The sequence below is a fragment of the Notamacropus eugenii genome, chromosome 4, assembly GCF_028372415.1.
Source record: "Notamacropus eugenii isolate mMacEug1 chromosome 4, mMacEug1.pri_v2, whole genome shotgun sequence".
NCBI classification, from domain to species: Eukaryota; Metazoa; Chordata; class Mammalia; order Diprotodontia; family Macropodidae; genus Notamacropus; species Notamacropus eugenii.
In genome coordinates this window covers 404,891,670-404,914,765 of record NC_092875.1, presented here as the reverse complement: position 1 = coordinate 404,914,765, position 23,096 = coordinate 404,891,670, and the positions used below count along the sequence as shown (strand labels likewise).

At 36.1% G+C, this 23,096-nt stretch overlaps 1 protein-coding gene across 5 annotated transcripts in view; it reads left to right on the top strand.

Annotated features, from left to right (window-relative positions):
* GPBP1 (GC-rich promoter binding protein 1) overlaps positions 1 to 23,096 on the top strand; it is a 109,675-nt gene that overhangs the window by 61,310 nt on the left and 25,269 nt on the right. For 2 of the 5 annotated variants that reach the window (XM_072605581.1, XM_072605580.1), the window contains exons 3-5: positions 3,525 to 3,560; positions 19,375 to 19,498; positions 19,674 to 19,897. In XM_072605581.1, the coding sequence (XP_072461682.1) occupies positions 3,525 to 3,560; positions 19,375 to 19,498; positions 19,674 to 19,897 (384 nt within the window). Of the gene's footprint in view, positions 1 to 3,524; positions 3,561 to 19,374; positions 19,499 to 19,673; positions 20,035 to 23,096 lie in introns of all 5 variants that reach the window. The other 3 variants (XM_072605583.1, XM_072605582.1, XM_072605584.1) reach the window with 2 other exon arrangements.

Genomic DNA, 23,096 nt, shown 5'->3' with positions numbered 1-23,096 from the left:
GACAATGCTCTCGTGCCTTCCCAATCACCAGTGGAGTGAAACAGGGCTGTGTGCTTGCTCCCACGCTTTTTAGCATGATGTTTTCAGCCATGTTGTCATGCTGTCAATAAGGATGAACACGGCATCAAGGTCAGCTACCATACTGATGGTAAATTTTTCAATTTGAAAAGGCTGCAAGCCAAGACCAAAGTGGAGGGAGTGTTGGTGCATGATTTCTGTTTGCAGATCATTGTGCACTCAGTGCAGCCTCTGAAGCTGAGATACAACAAAGTGTGGATCAATTCTCTGCTGTCTGTGCTAATTTTGGCTTGATAATACCAAGAAAACACAGGTGCTCCATCAGCCACCATCACACCATCCATACATGGAACCATCGATTACAACAAATGGAGGAGTTTTGAATGCTGTGGATAAGTTCACTTATCTTGGTAATGTACTTTCCAGGGAGGTACACATTGACAATGAGGTTGATGCATGCATTGCCAGAGCTAGCTCAGCGTTTGGGAGGCTCCAAAGAAAGGTTTGGGAGAGGAGGTATTAGACTGAACCAAACTGAAGGTCTACGAAGCCGTTGTGCTGACCTCATTGTTATATGCCTGTGAAACATGGACAGTCTACCAGCGCCATTCCAGGAAACTGAATCGTTTCCTTTTGAACTGTCTTAGGAAGATTCTGAGGATCACCTGGCAGGATAAGGTACCAGACACTGAAGTCCTTGCTTGAGCTGAACTGCCAAGCATTCAAACTTCAGAGAGCTCAACTCCGATTCAAAATGTACACTTGGCCAAAAGACTGTTTTATGAAGAACTCCCATGGGGCAGGCGATCACATGGTGGTCAGAAGAAGCGATACAAGGACACTCTCAAGAACTTTGGATTTGACTGTTCAATATGGGAGACACTGGCACAGGATTGCTCAGCATGGCGTGCCCACATCAGAAAGGGTGCTGTACTGTGTGAGCAAAGCAGAATTGAGATAGCACAAAGTAAATGTAGGATGCACAAATTTAGAGTATCCACCCCAAAAATTCATACGGATTATCTATGCCCAACCTGTGGTAGAGCATTCCGAGCTCATATTGGTCTGATCAACCACAGTTGGACACACTGAAACTTCACTTTATCATGGTGATGTCATTTTGGTCCTCTTCAGAAATGGACAACCACCAACCAAGCAACAGGAAGACTAAAATTCATTCAGGCCAATGTAAGCTCTGTATACTGTCCCAAATTGGACTTCCTGCCTCATCATCTATTGGCTTTGTAATTTTATGTTCTCTCTGATAGGCTTCCCCTCAAATAGCTTGTCAAGCCTGTTCACAATTTTCTGACCTTTTTTACCTGACCATGCTAAGCTGGGAGGAGTCTTAACCATGTGGAAACAGAACTCCTATTGATGTTAATGTCCTTGTCTTCTGCATTTATTCATTCCTCTTACATTTTGGTTATTTGGAGTATTTGAGAGGCAAGTGATCTCTTCAGTTCTGATTTTCTTTCTAAAAATGTTTCAGATCCTTTTTACTATTAGATTTCCATCTTTTCTCCTGGTTAAGCTCAGATTTGCAGGATAGGTCTCCTGAGGCTTCATCCTCGGTTCTATTGCACTTTGGAATACATCATTCCAATCCATCCTTTTTACTAGTAAGTATAGAATAGTCTTGTATTATTCAAATGTCTCTTACTCTGTATTTTTGAACGCCTTTCTCCTGATGGCTAGCAGAACTTGTTTCTGGGTTGAATTGTTAAATGTAACCACAGTGTGTCTTGGAGTTTAACGGCCTGCCTCCTTTCCTCCCCCCACACACCCATCTGTATTTTTTTCGATTGGTATTTAATTTCCTTTGTTCAGAAGTTCTAGGCAGTTCTTTTCTATTACTTCCTTCATTAAGGTGTTAAGGTTCTTCCCCCCCACCTCCACCCCTCCCATGTTCTTCTGGGAGACTTATGATTTTTAGGTTGTTGTTGTTCATCCTGTCACATTATGTTTTCCATGCATGGTGAACATACTTCCTTTTTGCTTTTCTTTTTTTTAGATTGTTCTTCAGGTCTTTATTTTTACATTTCCTGAATCTACTGTTCTGTCTTTTGTTTTTTTTTGTAAGGTTTGCCATTGTATTTTTTTTCCACCCATTGCTTTAATTTGCTGGATATAAATCCCATTCTTTTATAAGCTCATTTCTTGTTTAAACCACTCAGGAACAGCCTACTGTGATTCCATTCCATTGTTTCCTCAAATTTCACAAGGTCCTTTGTCTCATCAGATATTGGATCATTTTCCTTTTTTTCTAAAGTATTTATTATAGCTTTCTGAACTCATTACTAGATTGGAGGCCATATGTCCTTCCTTGTAATTGTTTTTCCTGTTGATTTATCAGTTTTCAAGGTCTTTTAATTTTCTTCCTGAAATCTTGGGTACTTTCAGCCTTTTTCTCCCCCTTCCTCCCATATTTTCCCTTTGTGGTTTTCTTGGGAGCTAGATCTGAAGGTGTCTCAGCCTCCTTCAACAATGGGAAGGTCACAGCTCAGCATCCTAGGTCTATGTCCCAACTGACTTTTGGGTGGTCAGAACTGCCCCTAGCTGGATACTGTGCACTTTTCTAAAGGTTTGTTGGGGTGAGGTGCAGCACAGCTCCCCACATACAATAGTGTGTTGTTCTTGTTACCTGTCCCTCTGTTGCTTAGTTTTTTTGGCTTGGCACCAAAGTTCAGAGCCCGGCTTTCTCCGTTGTAGACCCTTGCAGACTTTTGTTGCAGAAGGGCTGTCACCAAGGTCGCTATGAAGGCTGAGGCCCATCCACAGCCTGGATATGGGATTTGTATTATGGCCTTGGAAAAAGAGAGGTGGAGTGTGGTGCATGGGTGGATTTGGCTGTAAGCCTGTGTTGTAGGCTAGGGTTGGGCTAGGTTGGGCTAGTTGTTGATAGTATTAGAGGTGGGGAGGGGAAGAGTGTGTGTGTGTGTGTGTGTGTGTGTGTGTGTGTGTCTGTGTCTGTGTCTGTGTGTGTCTGTGTGTGTGTGTGTCTGTGTGTGTGTGTGTGTACGTGCGCGCGCGTGCTGGGGGACACACAGATTCCTTTGAAATGGGGCTTATTGAGCTCAGGGTGAATGAACATCACTTACTGGGTTTGGGGTTCAGACCATTATTTTTGATGCATAATTTGTGTTATGGAGAGCTTTGAGAGGTCATGGATTGGACAAAACTTCTCCTCTGCCACCTTGTTACAATCCTATCATTTGCTTTTATTTCCCCCATTTACTTCATTGTAGTCATTGTGTATATTATTTTTCTGGTTTTTCTTATTTCATTCTGCATCAGATCAGATGAGTCTGTCCATGTTTCTCTTTCTGTGATATGAATTGCTTATTATGCAGTAGTAAAAGTTCATTATATGTATGTGACACGTTTTGTTTAGCTGTTCCAGTTAGTGGGTATCTACTTTGTTTCTAGTTATTTTGCTACCCCCAAAAAGCTTCATGTATAATTTGGTGTGTATAATATCTTTTTTTCTGTCTTTTACCTTGTAGGGTAGAAATTCCAGTGGGATTTCTGGAACACAAAGGGTATGGACTTTTAAGAATTATCCAACTGACTCATAGTTCCATCAAGTTAAGAGTGCTTGTGTTTCTATATCTCCAGCATTTTCTCAGCTTTGCCAATTTAATGACTTTGAGGTGAAATCTCAGAATTGTCTGAATTTGCTTTTCTTAATTGTTGAAAATTTGGTGTAGTCTTTCATATAATTGTTAATAGTTAGCAGTTCTTTTGGGAACTATTTGTTTATGTCCTTTCATTATTTTCCCATTGCATTATGTTTCCTGGTCTGGTTTCATATCCACATAGCCACATTCACATACATATCTCTACCCCTCCCAAATTCCACATTAGATGCTTGTCAGAGATCGTTGATACAAAGATTTTTTTTTCCCCCGCACATTTGACAGCTTCCCCAGTAATCCTAGTTGTATTGATTTTGTTTACTCCCAAGTTTTTCAAACATAATAGAAATTATTTCTACTGTATACTCTTAAAACTCAAACATGTTGAAGCTGAATAAATCCCATACCACTCTGAGACTCATGGTCTTTGCTGTATTTTGTCTTTCTGTATAGTATATGTACAGGTATGTATGTGTACATATGTTCTTTTGGTCTCTTCTAAAGTTAAATAGAATATGTTTTTTATTAATTTTAATGTCAGCAGTAACTAAACCACAGTAGTTTGAGAAAAGCATAAAGTAATTATAGTCTTTTAGTTACTTGTTTTATTTAACTTCTTCCTATCTAGGGTTGCTTTCCTACTCCTTTTAAATATGCCCAGCTTTCTCTATATTAAACAACCCTTCACTAGACAGACCCTGTCATCCTATGTCTCTACTTTTCTCAGTCAGACTCCTTGATGTATTTTTGTATTTGCTGTCTCTACTTCTTTTTCCTCTCATTCAGTCCTCAACTGTCTTTTAACCTGAAATCACCCTTTCTGTTTTTCAGTGATTTCTTATTTGCCAAAGCTAATAGGTTGATCATTCTTCTTTACCTATATATTTACTGCATTTTGACACTATTGACCATCTTTTCTCTATATATTATGTGTGTTGTATATATATAAACACCTATGTATTTACTGCATTTTAACCTATATATTTACTGCATTTTGACACCATTGACCATCTTTTCTCTTGGTTTACCTAACAGTAATACTGCTATTCAGTCAGTCTTTACTGGGCCATCATCTACTAAATGCTCTAGGTGTTCTTCAGAGCGCTGTCTCTGGCTTTCTACTTTTCTTCCTCTATAGTCTGTTTTGGTAACCTCATCAACTCCATTTAACTGTCATCTTTATGTGTGATTTCCCAGATCTCTTACCTGCTTCAGTCCTGTATCAATTTTCTGTGGACATTTTAAATGGATGTTCCAATGACATCTGAACTCACTATATTCCACACCGAACTCATTATTCTTCTCAATTCAGGCATTCTCAGTCTTTCTGGTGTCATGGATTCCTTTGATAGTCTTGTTGAAGCCTATAGACTCCTCAGAATAGTGACTTGTATTTTTATTTTTATATTCTTCTCTGCCCACCATGGCTACCTTTAGACAAATATGTAAAATGATAATATACATACTTTTATTTGTCAGTTCTTTCTGTGGATGCAGATAGTAGGGTCTTCCTTCATGTGTCCCTTGTAATTAATTTGGGTATTTATAATAGTCAAAACAACTTGGTTGCACAGAGTTGTTCTTAAAACAGTATTGCTGTTACCATATACAACATTGTCTTGTTTCTGCTCATTTTGCTCATCATTATGTTGCACAAGTTTTTCCCTATTATTCTAAAATCATTGAGCTCATCATTTCTTATAGCACAGTAGTATTCCATCACAATTATTCCTCAGTTGGTGGAGATCCCTCCAACTTCCATTTCTTTGCCACTTCAAAGAGAGCTGCTACAAACATTTTAGAGCATAAAGATTCTTTTCCTTTTTCTTTAATTATCTTTGAAAATGTACTGAGTATTGCTGGGTCAAAGGGCATAGGTGGTTTAATAACTCTGGGCATAGTTCCACATTGCTTTCCAAAATGGTTGGATCAGTTCACAATTCCACCAGCAAGGAATTAGTTTCCCAATTTTTCTGTGTCTATTCCTAGCATTTGTTGCTTTCTCCTATCATTTTAGCCAATCTGATAAGTGATGTCTAAAGGTTGCTTTAATTCACATTTCTCTAATCAATAATGATTTGGAACATTTTTTTCATGTCTTTCAATTGTTTTGATTTATTTCTTCATTGGAAAACTGCCTATATCTTTTGACTATTTGTCAATTAGGGAATGATTTGTATTCTTATCGATTTGACAAAGTTCTTTATATGTTTGAGATATGAGACTTATCAGAGAAAAACTGTCTACAAGATTTTCCCCTCAATTTTCTACTTCCCTTCTCATCTTGGCTACATTTATTTGTACAAAGCCTTTTTAATGTAATGTAATCAAAATTATCCATTTTATACCTTACAGTGTTTGTTCTTTTGTTTATTCATAAATTACTTACCTGTCTATAAGTCTGATAAGTAAAATATTTCATGTTCTTCAAATTTTCTTGTACTATCATTATATTTAGGTCATGTATCCATTTTGATCATATCTTGGTAAATGGTGTAATATATTGGTCTATACCCTCTTTCTACCATATTGCTTTCTAGTTTTTCCAACAGTTTTTTACCAAATAATGAATTCTTATCTCCCAACATTTTAAGTCTTTACAGTTGTCTAATACAAGGGTACTATATTTATTTGCTGCTGAAAATTGTATATCTACCCTGTTACGTTGACATACCTTCCTGTTTCTTAGCCAGTACTAGATAGTTTTGATAATCACTGCTTTATGAGATCTGATACTACTAGACCTCCTTCCTTTACATTTTTTTCATTAATTTCTTTAGCATTTTTGACTTTTGTATTCTTTCAAATGAATTTTATTATCTTCTAGTTTAGTTTTCTAGTTTCTAGTTCAATAAAAATTTTTTTTGGTAATTAAATTGGCATGGCATTGAATATATAAATTAATTTAGGGGAAATTGTTATTTTTATTATATTGGCCCTACCTTCCTATGAACAATTAATATAACAACTAATGATAATGAGCTTCCTAAGAAAAAAGCACCGGGACCAGACAGATTTACAAGTGAATTCTGTTAATCATTTAAAGATCAACTAATTCCAATATTAAATACATTATTTGGCATAATAGGCAAAAAAGGGATCCTACCAATCTCCTTTTACGAAACAGATATGGTACTGATACCTAAACCAGGAAGAGTAAAAATAGAGAAAGAAAATTATAGACCAATTTCATTAATGAATATGGATGTAAAAATCCTAAATAAAATAGTAGCTAAAAGATTACAAACTATATATTAAAAGGTGTACAATGACAAATTGGAATTTATAGCAGGAATGCAGGGATGGTGAAGCATAAGGAAAGCTATTTACATAATTGATTATAATAATAAAAGCAAAAAAAAAATCATGATTCTATCAATAGATGGAGAAAAGCTTTTGATAAAAGTAAAATACTAATTTCTATTAAACACGTGAAAGTATAGATATAAATGGATTTTTCCTTAAATTGATAAGCTTTTATCTGAATTCATCAGCAAGCATTATTTGTAATGAGGATAAGCTAGATGCCTTCCCAGTGAGATCAGGTGTGAAACAAGGATGTCACCAATAATATTCAGTATTGTATTGGAAATCCTAACAATAGCAATAAGAGAAGAAAAAGAAATAGGAGGAATCAGACTAGGGAATGAGTTAATAAAACTATCTCTTTGCAGGTGATATGATGATACATACTTGGAAAATCCCAAAGACTCAACTACAAAGTTAGTTGAAGCAATCATTTTAGCAGGGTCGAAAGTAAATCTTTCTCTTTTTCTCTCTCTCTTTCCTTTTTTCCCCTTCCTTCTTTTCTTCCTTCTGTCTGTCTGTCTGTCTGTCTGTCAGTCCGTCCGTCCTTCTGTCCTTTCTTCATAAAACTTTAAACCAAGTTTATTCTGAAGTCCATAGATTGGACCGCAATAGGTCCCTGCCTAAGCTCCACTTAATGGCTGTATTTTGGGTCCTTATGACTTAGGGTGAATGCCATTGGTAACTGTTTCTCTTTGGAACAGCAACAGTGAGGGTCTTCCCCTCCCAGCTTGATTTTTTTTAATTTTTCTAATTAAAAGGGCCATCCCTTGACTCACTTCTTAAAGAAGAATGGGTGTTATCTCATTCAAAGTGGGAACCTAAAAGGGCCGGGGTGTCCCATTGCATCCTGGGCCATCTCCAGTCATCCTGATGAATATTTGGTCACTGAATCCAGATGACTCTGGAGGAGGAAGTGAGGCTGGTGACCTTGCACTCCCTCACTCAAAATCAACATCAACTGCAAGTCATGCCATCATTTCTCTGATGTCATGGCCCTTCTCAAAAACGAGGGACAAACCCAACCTGTATATATTTATAATCACTTTGTATTTATGTTATACACCTTAGTATACATACTTGTCTTACCCCTTAGAATATGTGCTCCTTGTTAGTAGCGATTGTTTCATTCTTTGTACTTCACTATCTCCAGTTTCTACTATGGTGCCTGGCACATGAGTTCTTTAATTAATACTTACTGTATTCCAACACTTAGCACAGTGCACAGCCTGTAGTAGGGATTATTGATTCTAAAGGCTCTTGTTCCTTGTTGAGTCTTCATTGGAAAGTCCCTAGTCTTACTGATGTACCTCTCCCCCTCCCCAAGGGAACAGGGTTGCGAGGACTTAATGTCAAGGGTGGAGCTTAGTGATCATCATTTTACAGACCAGGAACAGTGTCTCTAGTTATTCAACTTGTAAACAGTGGAGCTGGGACTCACATCCTGTTTTTCTTATGCATTATCAGGTATTCCTTTTACCATGTGATATTATCTATATTCCTGACCTGAGATCAGTACCCAGTTCTCCGAAGTTGGAGAATTACTACTAGCTCTAGCTGGTAGACATAGTGGGCTGTTTGGTAAGGGCAGTTTAACTTTTTCTTTCTTTTTTCCTCATGGGGGAATATTCTCTGAATGAAATAGACCTGAGAAAAGAAAAAGAATACTTTTCTGCCATTTCAACAGTATAGGATTTGAATAGAGCACTAGAATTTGGTTCTTTCTAAATATGACCTTAGATTCTATTTCTTTCATTAGAATTATTTCTGCTCTCTAAAGCCACATCCTCTAATTGTTTGTATTCTAAAGAAATAAAAAGTGTATATATTTTTATTCTCTTTAGTTGTCATCGATATCCCATTGCATCTCCCTCCTCTTCCACAAAGCCATTTCTTCTAATAAAAGAATTTTTAAAAGAACAAAAATAAATTCACATACATATCAAAAAGGTCTGACATTACATGCAGTGTTCCATACATACTTACACAAAGAAGACATGAAGCTGCTTTCTCATCTCTTCTTTGGGGCCAAGCTTGGTCATTGATTATATTTTCACAGCTTTCACTTTTGATGATTGCTTTGGTTTTTTTGCATTTGCATTGTTGTGGTCATTGTTTGTGCTTTCCTGATACTGCTTATTTCACTTGGTAATTATATTTCTTATAATTCTTCCATATTCCTCTGAATTTAGTCATATTCATTGTTTCTTCTTAGTAGCTGTTGGTGAGCATCTACTTTGTTTCAAATTCAATTCTACAGAAAATGCACTTTGTAAACATTTTGTATATATGGGATGTTTCTTTTTGTCATTGGTCTTCTTAGGGCATATATAGTGAGTAGTAGAATCTCTTGGTCAAAGGTCACTTTCTTTGAATAATCATGTTATACTAGCATCTCACATCAAGTTAATTGTCCAAGACCTGTCTATTAATTTCACCTTCTGAAATTCCCATCAGGAGACCAGAGTTCATAATTCTGTCTCTTGACACTTGTTAGTTGTTTGACAGTGGGTAAATCACATAAACTTTGTGGGCCTCAGCTTTCTCATTTGTGATATGGGGACAGTAATTCTTGTTCTGTGTGTCACAGAGTTGTGAGGACAAGTGCTTTGTAAATATAAGGTAAATAGTAGTTTTTTTCTTAATCTTTATAGGTCTATTGCAGCCTGCCCACCTCTAGGCTCTTCCTCTTCTATAATCTTCCTAACATGTAATTCTGATACTTTAAATTTCTTTTTGGAAGCCAATAGTGTTTTTCCATTGCCTGAATCCATAATGGAATTTCATCCAGATATGCTTAAGTTACATGAATTCAGCTATGTGGTTGACGAAAAAAGAGTGAGAAAACATTTCAGTAAATGTATGCCTCAGAAATTGAAATCTGCTTTCTCAGTTGGTCTCAGTTTCCCCATGCTCTAGGTGTCTTTGTGTGCTGACTGTAATTCTAGAATTACAATTCTAGAATTGTACATTTTACTTTTTTAGTCCTTGATTTTGTCATCGGTGAAAGGATGGAGTTGGATTCAATAGTTTCTGACCTTCCTTCTAGGTATAGAGGTAGATAGTGATCCTACGAGCCTCTGCATCGTACTCACAGTCTCATTCATTTTGCTGAAAAAGTAAAGTTGAAACTAATAATTAGGTGAACAACTTTAGTTGATGTTCCTGTTGTCCTGATCAGCTAGAAGGTTGCTGCTTTGTATCTTCTCTACCTTCCTATTTCTTCTTCCCTCCGAACTCCTCTTCCTTTTGCACCTTACATTATTTTGGGCAATTTCCTGGGTGTGAGGCAAAAACTTGAGCAGTTTTTATTTAAATTTAGAGTTAATGATTGGGAACATTTTTTCATGTGTTAGTTGATAAGCTTTTTTGAAAACTTCTGATTGATCAGTTATTTATTGATCTTCCTCATATTTTTTTTTTCAGTTCTCTACCTTTCTTGGATATCAGGCATTAATTTAGTGCAGTTTTTTTCCTTCCCAAATGAGTTTCTCTACTTATATTCATTTTGTTTATGCAAAAACTTTTCAATTTATATAATTACAGTTGTGTATTTTTGTGATCTTTCCTGACCCTTGTTTATTATATATTTACCTGAATTGGTAGATCTGAAAAGTATGTCTGGTTTTTCCCTTAGGAGTTTACTTTGGTATTTACTATATGATGGTGGTCTAAAGATGACTTCTTCTAAGCTACTTTTTAGTTTCCCTGAAGTTCTTATTGAAATGGGAATAGTTTGTGTTATAGTTTATTGAATAATGGATTTCTGTTTTTGATTGTTTTTTATGTGTTTCACTGATCTACTTATTCTTTTTTAAACTAGTAACAAATAGCTGCATTATTTTATATATTAAGAAGAAAAGTTACATGAAATGCCCAAGATCACAGTTAGTGATAGAGCTTGGCTTTGAACCCAAATCTTTTGCCTCTGAACATAATACTTTCTAGTGCACCAGATTGCCTACCTTATTTGAAGCTGAAATTTCAATCATTCAATAAACATTTTTCAAATTCCTGCTGTGTATCAGACACTGTCGTAGATCCTATCTGGGTGCTAAATGCTAGACAAAAAAACCAAACCAAACCAAACCAAAACAAAACCAAGCATTCTCTGCTGTCATAGAAGCTTATATTTTATTGGGTGAGAAAATATGCCCACATGTAAATAGCTACAAAAATAAAAAGTCTGGTTAGGGAAGGGACAATACTAGCAACTAGAACCAGGAAGGGCTTTGAAGCTAAGATAGTGCTTGAGCTAAATTTGACTTGCCCTTTCTCCCCTTATCGTTTTCCTCTTCCCCTTTTGCTCCAGCTGTCCCAGAACCATCCTCATGGTTGGGGGCACCCTTCTGTCCTTCCCTTTCCTTCTTGATCCCTGGGGAAGGGCCCACTCCCTCCCACCTTTATCGTCCCAGAACCAATACAGGACAACTCACTTAACCTAAGGACCCTTGGGTTTTGCCATCTATCCTTAGTACTTTGTGCCTTTTCATCCAGATGAAGATGAACTTTTTGCCATTGAATTTTCTTTTATGCATTGAATTGTTTATACTAGTTAGAGCCTGAGCTCCGTGAGAACCCAGATTATCTCCTTTTTTCTATTTGTGTTACTAATGCTTGGCACATAATGTTTATTAATTCATAGAAGGAAACTTCTACTGTATGAGGTAGAAGTGAGGAGAAGAGAGTACATTCTAGGTATGAGGGATGGCCAATGCAAAGGCATGGCATGTTGAGTGTGAGAAATATTGAGAAAACCAGTTTGTTTGGGTCTTATATTTCAGGGAGTAGCAATATATTCCCTTAAAAGTGATCTTTTCCTTCCTCAAATTTTCCCAGAACCCTTCTACTGAAGCTCTTCTTAATCAATCTCACTTGATCTTTTTATATATTTTTATTGATTTTCCTTGCCCTGTGTCTTAATAGAATGGAAGCCTCTTGAAGTTAAGGTTGTGCCATTTTTATTGCACATCATAGGAACTCAGTATTTGTTGAGTTCAGATGAAATAATAGCACAGGTATATTGTGTTTTATTGTGTAGCACTTTTCTCTTGAAATTCAGCAGGTATTTGCAGTAATAAAGTTTTTAATTAAGTGAATGAATTAAAGTGCAAATTTGGAAATTATATCTGGATGTTAGCCCTTCCCCTTCCTTCCCCTCCCTTTACTCTTCTCTCCTCTTCTCTCCCCCTCCTTCTCCCTTCCCCTTCCCTTTCCCCCCCTCCTCTCTTCTTTCTCTGTCTCTCTGCAGCTCAGAATGACTATTTCTCAAAATGTCTTTTCTTTTCTTCTTCCCCTGCAGCTTTTCATTTATCACATTACCAAACTGGCCTCTGTCTTGGTGCATCTTATTTTATTGTGTACTTTCTGCATTTCTTTTTTGTCCTTTACCTACCCCCAAACAGATGCTGCAGCAGAAAGATATCATTACTGACTTATTGACTTTCCCCATTCCAACAGAATTAACATTTTTCAGTTCTTGTTTTTTACTTGTTTGGCATAATGTAAACCCAGCAGGATTAAGTGAAAAAAAAATTTTTTTTTTTAATCATTAATGATTTTGGAAGAAAAAAATAGAGCTTTGGCTCCATCTTGTGGTAAAATTTAAAATTACACTTCAGGAGATAAGGGTGGGTTTCAGAGAGTTCTGTATTACAGTTTTTATTTTAGGAATATTGGGCTAGACTGCCCTCTGATATATGAAAGACTTCTATAACCAGGGAATCATCTTTTGATCTTGCTGCTTCTCTAATTTATTCTCCCTGTTTTTTGTTTTTGCTTAGCATGGCAAGATAAACTTTGTTAACAGGATGTATTTTCATGAATATTTTCTCATTGAGACATCTTTCCAAGACGGAAATGGAATCCTAATAATAGTAGCTGATATTTATATATCACTGTAAAGTTTGCAAAGTATCTCACATAGATTCTCATTTGAGTTTCACAAAAACTGTATGATAATTAGATGAAATGAAGTGAATGAGCATTTTATTAAGCACTTCACTGTGTTCTTGGTTACTTACAAGAAGCTTACATTCTAATGAGGGAGATAGCTTTATTACTAAAAAGGCATATAGAAGATCCATGCAGAATAGATGGAACGTAACTTTTGCCACTGAGGGAACTAGAAGTGGCCTGCAGAAAGTAGCATTTGAATTGAGTCCTGAAGGAAGACTAGGGATTCTAACGGAACTGCAGAGAGAGACTATTTCCCAGGGAATGGTCAACTACTTGACACTGGAGATGGATAATGGAATGTCATGTGTGAAGAAAAGCAAATAAGTCAATATAAAAAAACTGACAAGGTAAAAAGGGGCCAGATTGAGAAGAGATTTACATGCAAAACCAAAAACTTGATATATGGTTTGATAGGCAATAGGGAACCCCTGGATTTTACTGATGTGGGGAGGGTGAAAGGTGATGGGACATGGAGTCTGACCAAAGCTTTAGGAAAACACTTTGGCAGCTGTTTGGAGGATGTAGTGAAGTAGGGAGAGACTTGAGGTAGTAAGAGAAATTAGAAGGTTGTTTAATGAAAGAAGAAAATGCCTTCTATCAGTGCAAATCAGCACCTACCCTACAACTTCTAGTCTCAGAGACATCTACAGGTTGAATGCCTTTTTAATTAGTCAGAATAGAAACTTGAGGTAAGGTTTTCCTGACTCTTATCCTCTCCCTTACACTGTCTCTATAAGTTAGATACTACAGATATTATTAGTATTCCCATTTTTTAAATGAAGAGAACTGAGGCTTAGGGAGCTGTGATTTACCCTGGGTCTCTCAGCCTGTAAATTATCAGAATCATTATTTGAACCCACATCCTCTTGACTTCCAGCCTAGTATTTTATCAATTTTCCTACTTCGGAGCAATTTATGTCAAAAAAGTACTTGAATGGAAAGTAATTTGAAAAATATTTGTATGGAGTTTGATCAGGAAAGGAATGAGATACAGTGGGTAAGAAGGGGAAAGAGAGAAGTACAGAAAAAGAATGGAACAACTTTTAAGACAGGAAGGGTCTATCTAACTTAATTCAATCGAAGTATTGATTTTACTATGGACTTTTCAGAGATGGTTTTGCCAAGGTTTCATTTATTCACTGTCTTTTTGGCCGAGGCAGTTGCTTCAGGACGGTGTAGGATGCCATGCCAGTAGCATGACAGAACTCATTAGGAGAAGTATAGCTGTATTTTCTGTACCAAAAATCTGGACAAGTAGTCTAACAAAAGATAACTCTTACAAAGTTTTGTTAAAAAATGCTCCCTCTTGAATTAGGAACTATCCCAGTAGGTTCTGAACATGGTCACTATAGACATAGTGAGATATAATCTTTTAAGCGGTCATAAGATTGAGAAATTTTGGAAATATAGTGGGTAGTATTTGGTCACTGTGGGATTTTTGGCAGGCAAAGGAGAAAAAGAAAATAAAGGTAATAACAACATAGTTTGTTACTGTATTATAAACTTTGAGGACACAGATTTCCTTTATTTTTGTAGTTCCAAGCTGTATATCATGGTTGAGTTTAATCAGCTTGAAATTTTTTTTATCTTTACCTCCTTTTTAACCAAGAAGTTCACTTCCTTGATGGGGAAATGACTAGGAGATCCTTGGATGAACTTGAGAGATGACACTGGGCAAAATTGTGGGAAGATAAAATTTGCAGCATTCCAGACTGATCCTGCTATTTATTTAAACTTGTCTGCCAAGGAATAAAGTACATGGAACCAGCTTAGCATGAAGATATCCCCTCATTTAGCAATAATTCCTTAACTCCTAGTCTCCCTCCCACCACCAACCAAAAGAACCCACTTCCCTAACCCCCCCTAAAAAGGAGAAAGAAACCACTAGCAATAGTTTTCCAGACTGACTCAGTGAAAACTGTCCTGCTGATCAAGGGAATTGGCTGTTAGGATGTGATTGCCTTTGAGGGTTTATTTCTCAATTATTACTAACTTGTAGTTTCTGAGATTTCCCAGCAAAGAGATGAGTGAAGCTCCCTATTAGCCTATCTATTATTTGGTAATTGTCACTAGTTTAGCAGCTTGTAACATTCCCCACAGCTTTGCTTTTCTATTTGTATAAACATGGCTGGCAGCCAAAAGTTGCTGCTGTAGATTTATAATGCAAACATTGCTTTAATTGTGATAATTTTCCTTTAGGCTATATTCATACAATGAACTGGATATTTTAGACAGCTACTCTTCAAGATTATTAATCTTTGTTGATCTTCACTGATTTTGTTTGCTGTGGTGAACTTGATTGACTCCCTGTTGGCATCTGAGAGCTTCCTATTAATTTTAAACCCTGGGTAGCATTTTGCTTTATTTTTCTTCCCCAAGTCCTGGATTGGCTGTCAGCCACACTATACACATTCTTATAACTTTCCTTTTCCAAGTCTGCTTATGGATTAAACTGTCATTTCAAAAAGTTTTTAGACTTTTATGGACCAGAGGACACATTCAAAGTGTTTTATTGTTGGAAATAACAGCAAAAATGTTTTATCATGTAAGTTTAAGACTTTATTATTTTTTTTAATAGTTATCATTTGTCTTCATTGCTGTAACTAAAAGTATGCCAGACTCTCATGGTTCCTAGTCTTGACATTCTAATTGCTTTTTTGGTTTGGAAGATCAGTCCTACCCAACTTCTCCTTCTCTTTCCACCCTTAATCTCTGTTGTGTTATTTTCTCATTTTCCCCTTTTACAAGGTGGACAAATATAAACATTTAGCTTGTACAAATGTGGTAAGATTAAAGACTTCAGTTTCTTTCCTGCTTCATACAAGTTTATTTTAGGTAATTATAAGAATAAAAGATTAAGAAGTTCTTAAAACTTAGGCTTAATTTAGGGAAATGTGGAGAAAGGCAACATGATGTTAGTGAGTAGGGCTTCACGAAGCCCTTAATTCATTTGTACTAGCTTGTGTGATCCCAGGCAAGTCCCTTAAACCTCTCCAGGCCTCAGTTTCTTCATCTTTAAAACCAGAATTTTGGACTGTGGTCCCTTTTAACTCCTGTCATCCTGTAAGAGTGTTTTAATCACAGACTTTAAAACTTCTGAATGAAAATACTTTTTTGATAGATCAGTTCAAACATTTAGGACAGGTACAAGTGCAAACCTAAATGTTAAGGATGCAAAGACAAACCTAGTCTCTGCCTTCTGTAAGTTTACATTCTTCTCAGGGCCTGAGGAGGAAGATATTACATGTGTACATACATAAATACAAAATAATTTTAGAAGAAAGGGAGCAACTTTAGGAGAAGGTGAGAATCTGGAAAGATGTCATATAATGTAGGAGAGGTGTGTAATAATAATAGTGCTGTGTAAGCACTCAACAAATACTACTTCATTTATTCCTCACAACAGCCCTGCCAAGCAGGTATTGTTATCCCTGTTTTACAATTGAGTAAACTGAGGCAGACAAGTTAAGTGACTTGGCCCAGGGTTACACAGCTATTAAGTATTTGAGATCTGATTTGAGGTCAAGGTCATTCTGACTCCAGTCTCAGCACTCTTAACCATTCTCTCACCCACCTGCCTCTAATGTAATAAGGAACACTTGAGCTGAGTCTGGAAGGAAGGTAGGGATTAAAAGAGCTGGACCTGAAGAGGGAATACATTTCATGCATGGGAGGAAACCTGTTTAAAGAAGTAGGAATTGGTGAGTCAGGTTTAGGAAAAAGCTAGTATTGCCACTTTAGCTGAAATGTATGGTATATGAAGGTGGTCTGGGAAAGTAGGAGCTAAAGTCCTATGGAAGGCTTTAAATACTAGGTTGAAGAGTTTATATTTTATCTAGAGGCACTATTCATGGAAATGGCATGATCAGATGTATACTTTAGGAGTATTTCACAGGAGGTGGGATTAGAGAGTGGAGGAGACCAGAAATAGGGAAATCATTAAATAGGTTATTCTTATGGCTGCAGGTATTGATGAATGAATGGTTAAACAGATGGATGTGAAAAGTTGAGGTTGAGTCTTCAGAGAATTTAGGAACTGATTGACTTGGGGGATAAAAAGGTTGAAAAACATCAAGTTTTCAAACATGGGTAACTAGTAGAATGGTGGTACACTCATAACAGTACGGAAACTGGAAAGATGAGTTGATGGTAAAAATTAGTTTTTTTTGTATATGTTGACTTAGAGATTGTCATGAAAAATCTAGGTGAAGATATTTACAGGCCATTGGGGACTGAATATTTGGAAGGAAATAAGACAGAGTGTAATAAAATTCAGGGGAGCTGTAGAGATTTACAAGGTAGTATATATAGAGCAAACAAGGACCCATGAAAGAAGTTTGGAGAATACCTGGGTTTAATGGATGGGGGATGGATGAAGATCCAGCAGAAGTTGAGGAGAAGAGTTCAAATATATAGGATGAGAGACCAATGTCATAGAAGCCCAGAGGACCGAATCTTCATGAGAATGGGACAAAAACAAAACTTACAAAAAGTCTTTGGATTTAGTAGTTAAAGTGTTTTGTTGGTAACTCAAATAATAGTCTTAATCAGGAGGGTTTAGAAAGCCAGATTGAAGAAATTGAGAGGTGAGGGGGATGTTAGGAAATGAAGGCAACTAATGCAATTGATCTAGGAGCTGGCTGTAAAATGAAGAAACAGATGGCAGGGTCAAGGAAGTGTTTTTGGACCCAGGACATAATGAGAGAGGAAGTGGAGGGAGAGAGGCAAAAGGAGATGAAAGGAAGGAAAGATATTGTAAGCACAAGGGTTGTTGGTCTTGACAAAGACTACAGGGCCACCTTTTGCTTAGATATTGAAGGCAAAGAAACAAATGAGGAATTATATAGAGGTGTTTTAAGCTGTGTTAAAAGAAAGAGGTGACAGCTTCTCAGTAAAGAAGGAGCTAAGAGGAAGCTGGTGTTGGTAGAATAGGGAGCATGAATAGAGAAGAGTTTTGAAAAGTGAAGGTATTGGGAGTGTGGTAGTAAGGGAAAAATATGGGATTGCCATGCAGAGTGAGGGCCCATGGGAGAGTGGATAAAATGAATGTGTAGTAGATTCAGTTGCAAGACTGTAGCTATACCTAACAATGGGTGAACATCACTAGATTTAGGTGTTTGTCAGGAATTAACTGTAGATAGTATAAAGGGACAAAGGATTCAAAGATAGATCGTAATTGAACTGGTCAACCATAGGGTCAAAAAAGGGGAAAGTGAGTCCAGAAGAGCACATGATGTAAACTGGGAGACCAGGAAAGGCTGGAGGAATTTCATCATGATAAGAATAAATTTAAGGTGAAGGATAATGTCTTTCAGGACAGAATAAAAGAATTGCCTAGTGAGAATCCAGCTGAGATTAGGTAAGATAAATATGTAGTGTATTCAGTTGCATTCTTGGAGAAGTATATGTCTGTGAATGTATATAATTACTAAAATCAAGATTTTTTTGTGTAAGGAAATACTCTTTTAAGGAGACTGCTGTCTTTTAAGTATTTGTAGGACTTTTCAGCAGGTAAGAGGGTTACAAGACAGCAATGAGTAGAAGCATCAGAGGCAAATTTAGGTCTAATGGGAGGAAAACTTTTTGCTGACTTTCAAGAGCCAAGATAGCATGGTATTGTGGAAAGAGTTCTGGGTTTGGAGTCTCAGGACCTGGATTTGAAACCTCTCTCTGCTGTGTATTACGTGACCTTGAGCAAGCCAAATAACCTGTTCTATGTTTCCAGTTTCTTCATTTGTAAAATCAGAGGGTTAAACTAGATGACAACCCTCTAAATTTGCGATCTAATGACCTCCAACTGTAATTGAGACTGTGTGCATGTTGTCTGTACTTTAGAAATTAAAAGTTTTTTGAGTATAGTTATAGTGGTGGAGACTATTGGTATTTATCTGTTTTGGATACTCTGGATTTTTTTTTTTTAAGAGAAGTGGGGCTATTAGCATCTGGGAGAAGCTTTAAGTTTGATATAATGTGTGGAATTGTGTGGAAAATTACCAATTTTTGTTAAGTTTTTAAAAGTTTTTGGAATTGTACTTAAGTAAAGGCACTTTGAAAAAAAGTTTTAAAAAAATGCATCAAATTGTCCATTGCTTTCTTAATGACAGTATTACTCTTATTTTTTGGTATAATTTGACAGCTTTATGATTAGGCAATGAAGTTTTAAGAACTTAATCTAAATTCCCTCCTTTAGGGAATTAAAAAAATTAACATTTTGGTTAAAAAAATGGATAGGATAAAAAATGGTAAATATTGATGTAAAATAACTGCTGTAATTTAATCCTAATTTTTAAAATACCTGGAATATGGTAAGTAATAAAATGTTCCTGATTGTATTCTCAAAAATACTTTTAGAAGTTGAAATGCCTATAAGGAGTAAGCATTCAGTCTAATAAAATTATGTAGAGTCAAAGTAGAATGTTTCTTGTATTTATGCTTAAAATCTTCGTTCTTTCAGTCATCACTGAATTTTGAGAAACATTCTGAAAACTTCCAGTGGACAGAGAATCGTTATGATGTAAATCGTAGACGACACAACTCTTCAGATGGCTTTGATTCTGGTATTGGACGTTCTAATGGAGGTAAAGTTTTTCTAAGGATTTTTGTTACATTTTTAAAATTGGTTTGATATTTTTAATTCTTTTCTTCTTTTAAACATTTTATTTGTTTGGCAATATTGTCATACATATATGAGTTTTTGCTTTGTCTTTGAGCAAAGTCTTTGTTGCTGCATTTATTTTGTTTTTGCCAATATAGGAAACTTTGGAAGGAAAGAAAAAAATGGATGGCGTGCACATGGAAGAAATGGTACTGAAAACATAAATCATCGAGGGGGATACCATGGTGGAAGTTCCCGTTCTCGAAGCAGTGCTTTCCACTCTGGAAAAAGCCAAGGACTGCATGAAAACAATGTCCCTGACAATGAAACTGGGAAAAAAGAAGACAAGGAAGAACGCAAACAATTTGAAGCTGAGGATTTTGTAAGTTTCTTGTAATTATAATACAAAACGAGGTTTCATTGTTTCTTCAAGTGCCATTTTATCCATTATGCAAGCTACTTCATGAGATTTCACCAGTACAGCTCATCTTATACAGGGATCACCCTTTCCATACATAGGTAAGAGGTATTAGTCATTTGACCACTTCTTAAAAATTTTATTTTAAAAATCCTTTGTTTAGTGGGTAGTTTTTTTTTTAAACTATGTACACCTCAACTTTTGACTATTGATCTAACAAATATTAAATTTACTTCACCATAAAGCTTTGCAGCTACTAGGGAGTTTGCTAGTATTGTGTAATAAAATCACATTGTATGCAGTCTGTGTCATTTATGCCAAGAGAACAAAAAGATATGGTGGAAGGGGAGGAGGAAAAGAGGGAGATACAGATTTGTTTTTGCTTTTAAAAACCTTTTTATTAATTCACATTGTTTTATAGTTTATCTGTATCGTGGGACTTGGCAAGTGAGCATTATACTTTTAAAGTATTTGAGGAACCATTTTCAGATTGATTTTAAACTTGTGTTGATTCAGAAATTTTTTTCTAACTGCAACAAACTGTCTTCCCTTTTTACTTGAACAATATGTAGCTTTGTTTTAGGAATACTCACTTTTACTGACTTTAAACACATTGTTGTCCACTCAAATAAGAGAATGGTCTCTAGCATCCCTAATAGATTCTAAAACTAGGGGAGGAGGAGACCTGAACTCTTTATTTTATTTTTGACCACTTATCAGATAACAGGTGGAGTAGTGGAGATTTATTTTAAAAGGAAAGTGATAGAAAATCATTTTTTTTTAACCACCTAGAACAGGGAACTGTATTTACATTTTAAAATAGAATAAAACTTTATTTAAAAGTGTAAATATTGTTCTTAGTTCACGGACCTTGCAAAAGCAGGCAGCCCAGACTTCTAGTCTAGAAGGACTACTCATGGCAAAGTTGTAACAAGGTTCTCTAAGGATCTTACCATATTGGGACCCAGGTCAGGTCAGGACTATTCAGGTCAGGACCATTCTGCCATCATAGGATTTCCTAACATTTCTGAGTTATACTTTAGGTAGTGCTTCCTAGTTGTTTTAAAACCACTGTGGAACAACTGAATTGACTCTGACATGGTGGGAAGATCCCTGATCTTCAATAGTAGCTGCTACCACTATTTGATTTCTCTATATTTGAGCCTCTGCTGGTAACCTGACTTAGTCTTATGCTCATCCACCTATCCACATACTTTCAACTGTCCTTTCATTTCACCCACTGACATAGCAGGTTGGATTTGGACTTTTCACCTCCATTTGTTCGGTTTTGTTTGACATGCTATGCTGTAGCAGCAGTTTGTATGGCTGCATATTATCATAATTTTCATTAATCTGAAATAGAATTTCACATGATTGGAGATAAATTAAATAGGACGTTCGTCCTATATTTATGCCCTCATTAACTATATTCTAACAAAATATAACTGTATGAGTAGGAGTTACACATCGTTAAAATAATTATTAAATGTCATTATGTCCATAATGCAACACTGGTAAATAGAAAGCACTGCATGGCCCTTCGTTTTCCAGTAGTTATCAGTTTCTCCAAACTGCAAGCATGAAATGGGATGAATTAAAATTACATTTGTAGGAGAAAGTGACTTCCATTGTTATAATCTTATTGATTCAAAATATCATTATAGATTTTTGCCATTGCAAGTTTTTTTAGCTATGGCTTTTAATGGTTTTTGTAGGAACTCTTTCTTATTTAATTTGATATGGAAGTTGACTTGTATAATTATTTAAATATTACTGAAAATAATTATTAAACTAGCCTTAATGTACTTTTTGGTAACAGTTCTAAAAAGTTTTTCAGTTATTTTTCCTTAGTCTTACCCAAATAATATCAATTCTCAATTATTTTTAGGTTATTCTTGGGGGAAAATAGTTAATTCCCGACTAGGTTTTCCTTGCTAGTTTACAGTGCTTATAGGTTATCCTTCCTGAAAGTTGATAGGGAAATCCAAAAATGTATGGCAAAAGAAAAATCTGGCACAAAAAAAAAATTATATTCAAAAACTAAAAGTCTTGATCTGTGTGTCCATTTGAAATCCCACTTAATATTTAATATTTAGTGTATTACATTGCTTGATGTTGCTAAATTTGTAGATTAAACTTTTTGCCAGAGAGGCTACAAATAGTTAACATACAAGCTATTATGTGAAGATGCTAGACATCAAATTGTTTTGGTTCTGGTATAGGAACTGATCTGTAGATCTTACTACGTTAGTCATTGTTGTGTAAGATCAGCAAGCCCTAAACCCCAACCTTTTCAAGAGAAAGCAGGCCTAGTTTGTTTTGCAGTGATTCAGGTTTGGCTGAAGATAGTTGAAATTGTTCTCTTATTAAAGCACAGGATATAAGTCCTTGTCTCAGACCTTACTGTGGGATTCTAAGTTCCATCAAGATTTGTATAGAACTGAAATCCCAATATATTAAGATATGGTCAAAATAGCATATGATGGCCCATCTCATATAACTACTGCTTTATTCGTGAGTTTATACTAATTTCTGTGTAATGAAAAACCCAGTACAAGAAGTGTTTTTTCCTCCCTTTTATCCACATAATAGCTGTTCTCTGTGATGGAAAATCTTTGATTTTGTGCTGTTTTTATTGTAGGTTTGGAGAGCTGGCTGTAGCTGATGTTGTTTTTTGTCCTGTCATCAAGTAGCAGTTGTGTTTCATCTCCCCATCCTTGCCACCTCAAGTGTCTTAATCCCCTAATTAAAAGCAACAAAGCATACTAAAATATATAAGAGTTAGGGGAAACACAGAGTTCATAGGACAGTACATTCAGACCTTGAAAGGACCTCAAAGGTTGTATAGTGTCATAGAACTACAGCTAGACGAGACCACAGAGACCATCTATTCTAACCCCCCCATTATATGAATGAAAGGAAACTTAAGTCCCAGGGGAAATTAAGTGACTTGTGCAATGTTTCATAATTAGCAAATGACAGAGTTTAAATTTGAACACAGGTCTTTTGGGTCCAAAGGCAGCATTCTGGACACTGCAGTGTGCATAATTCTTCTGTCATCTTATACTGCATTTAGGCTTTTCACTTTCTAATTAGTTATATAAAGGTCAGCTTCCAGCTTCTAGACTGGTTATAATTTGCAGCAGTGTGCTCATTTAAATTA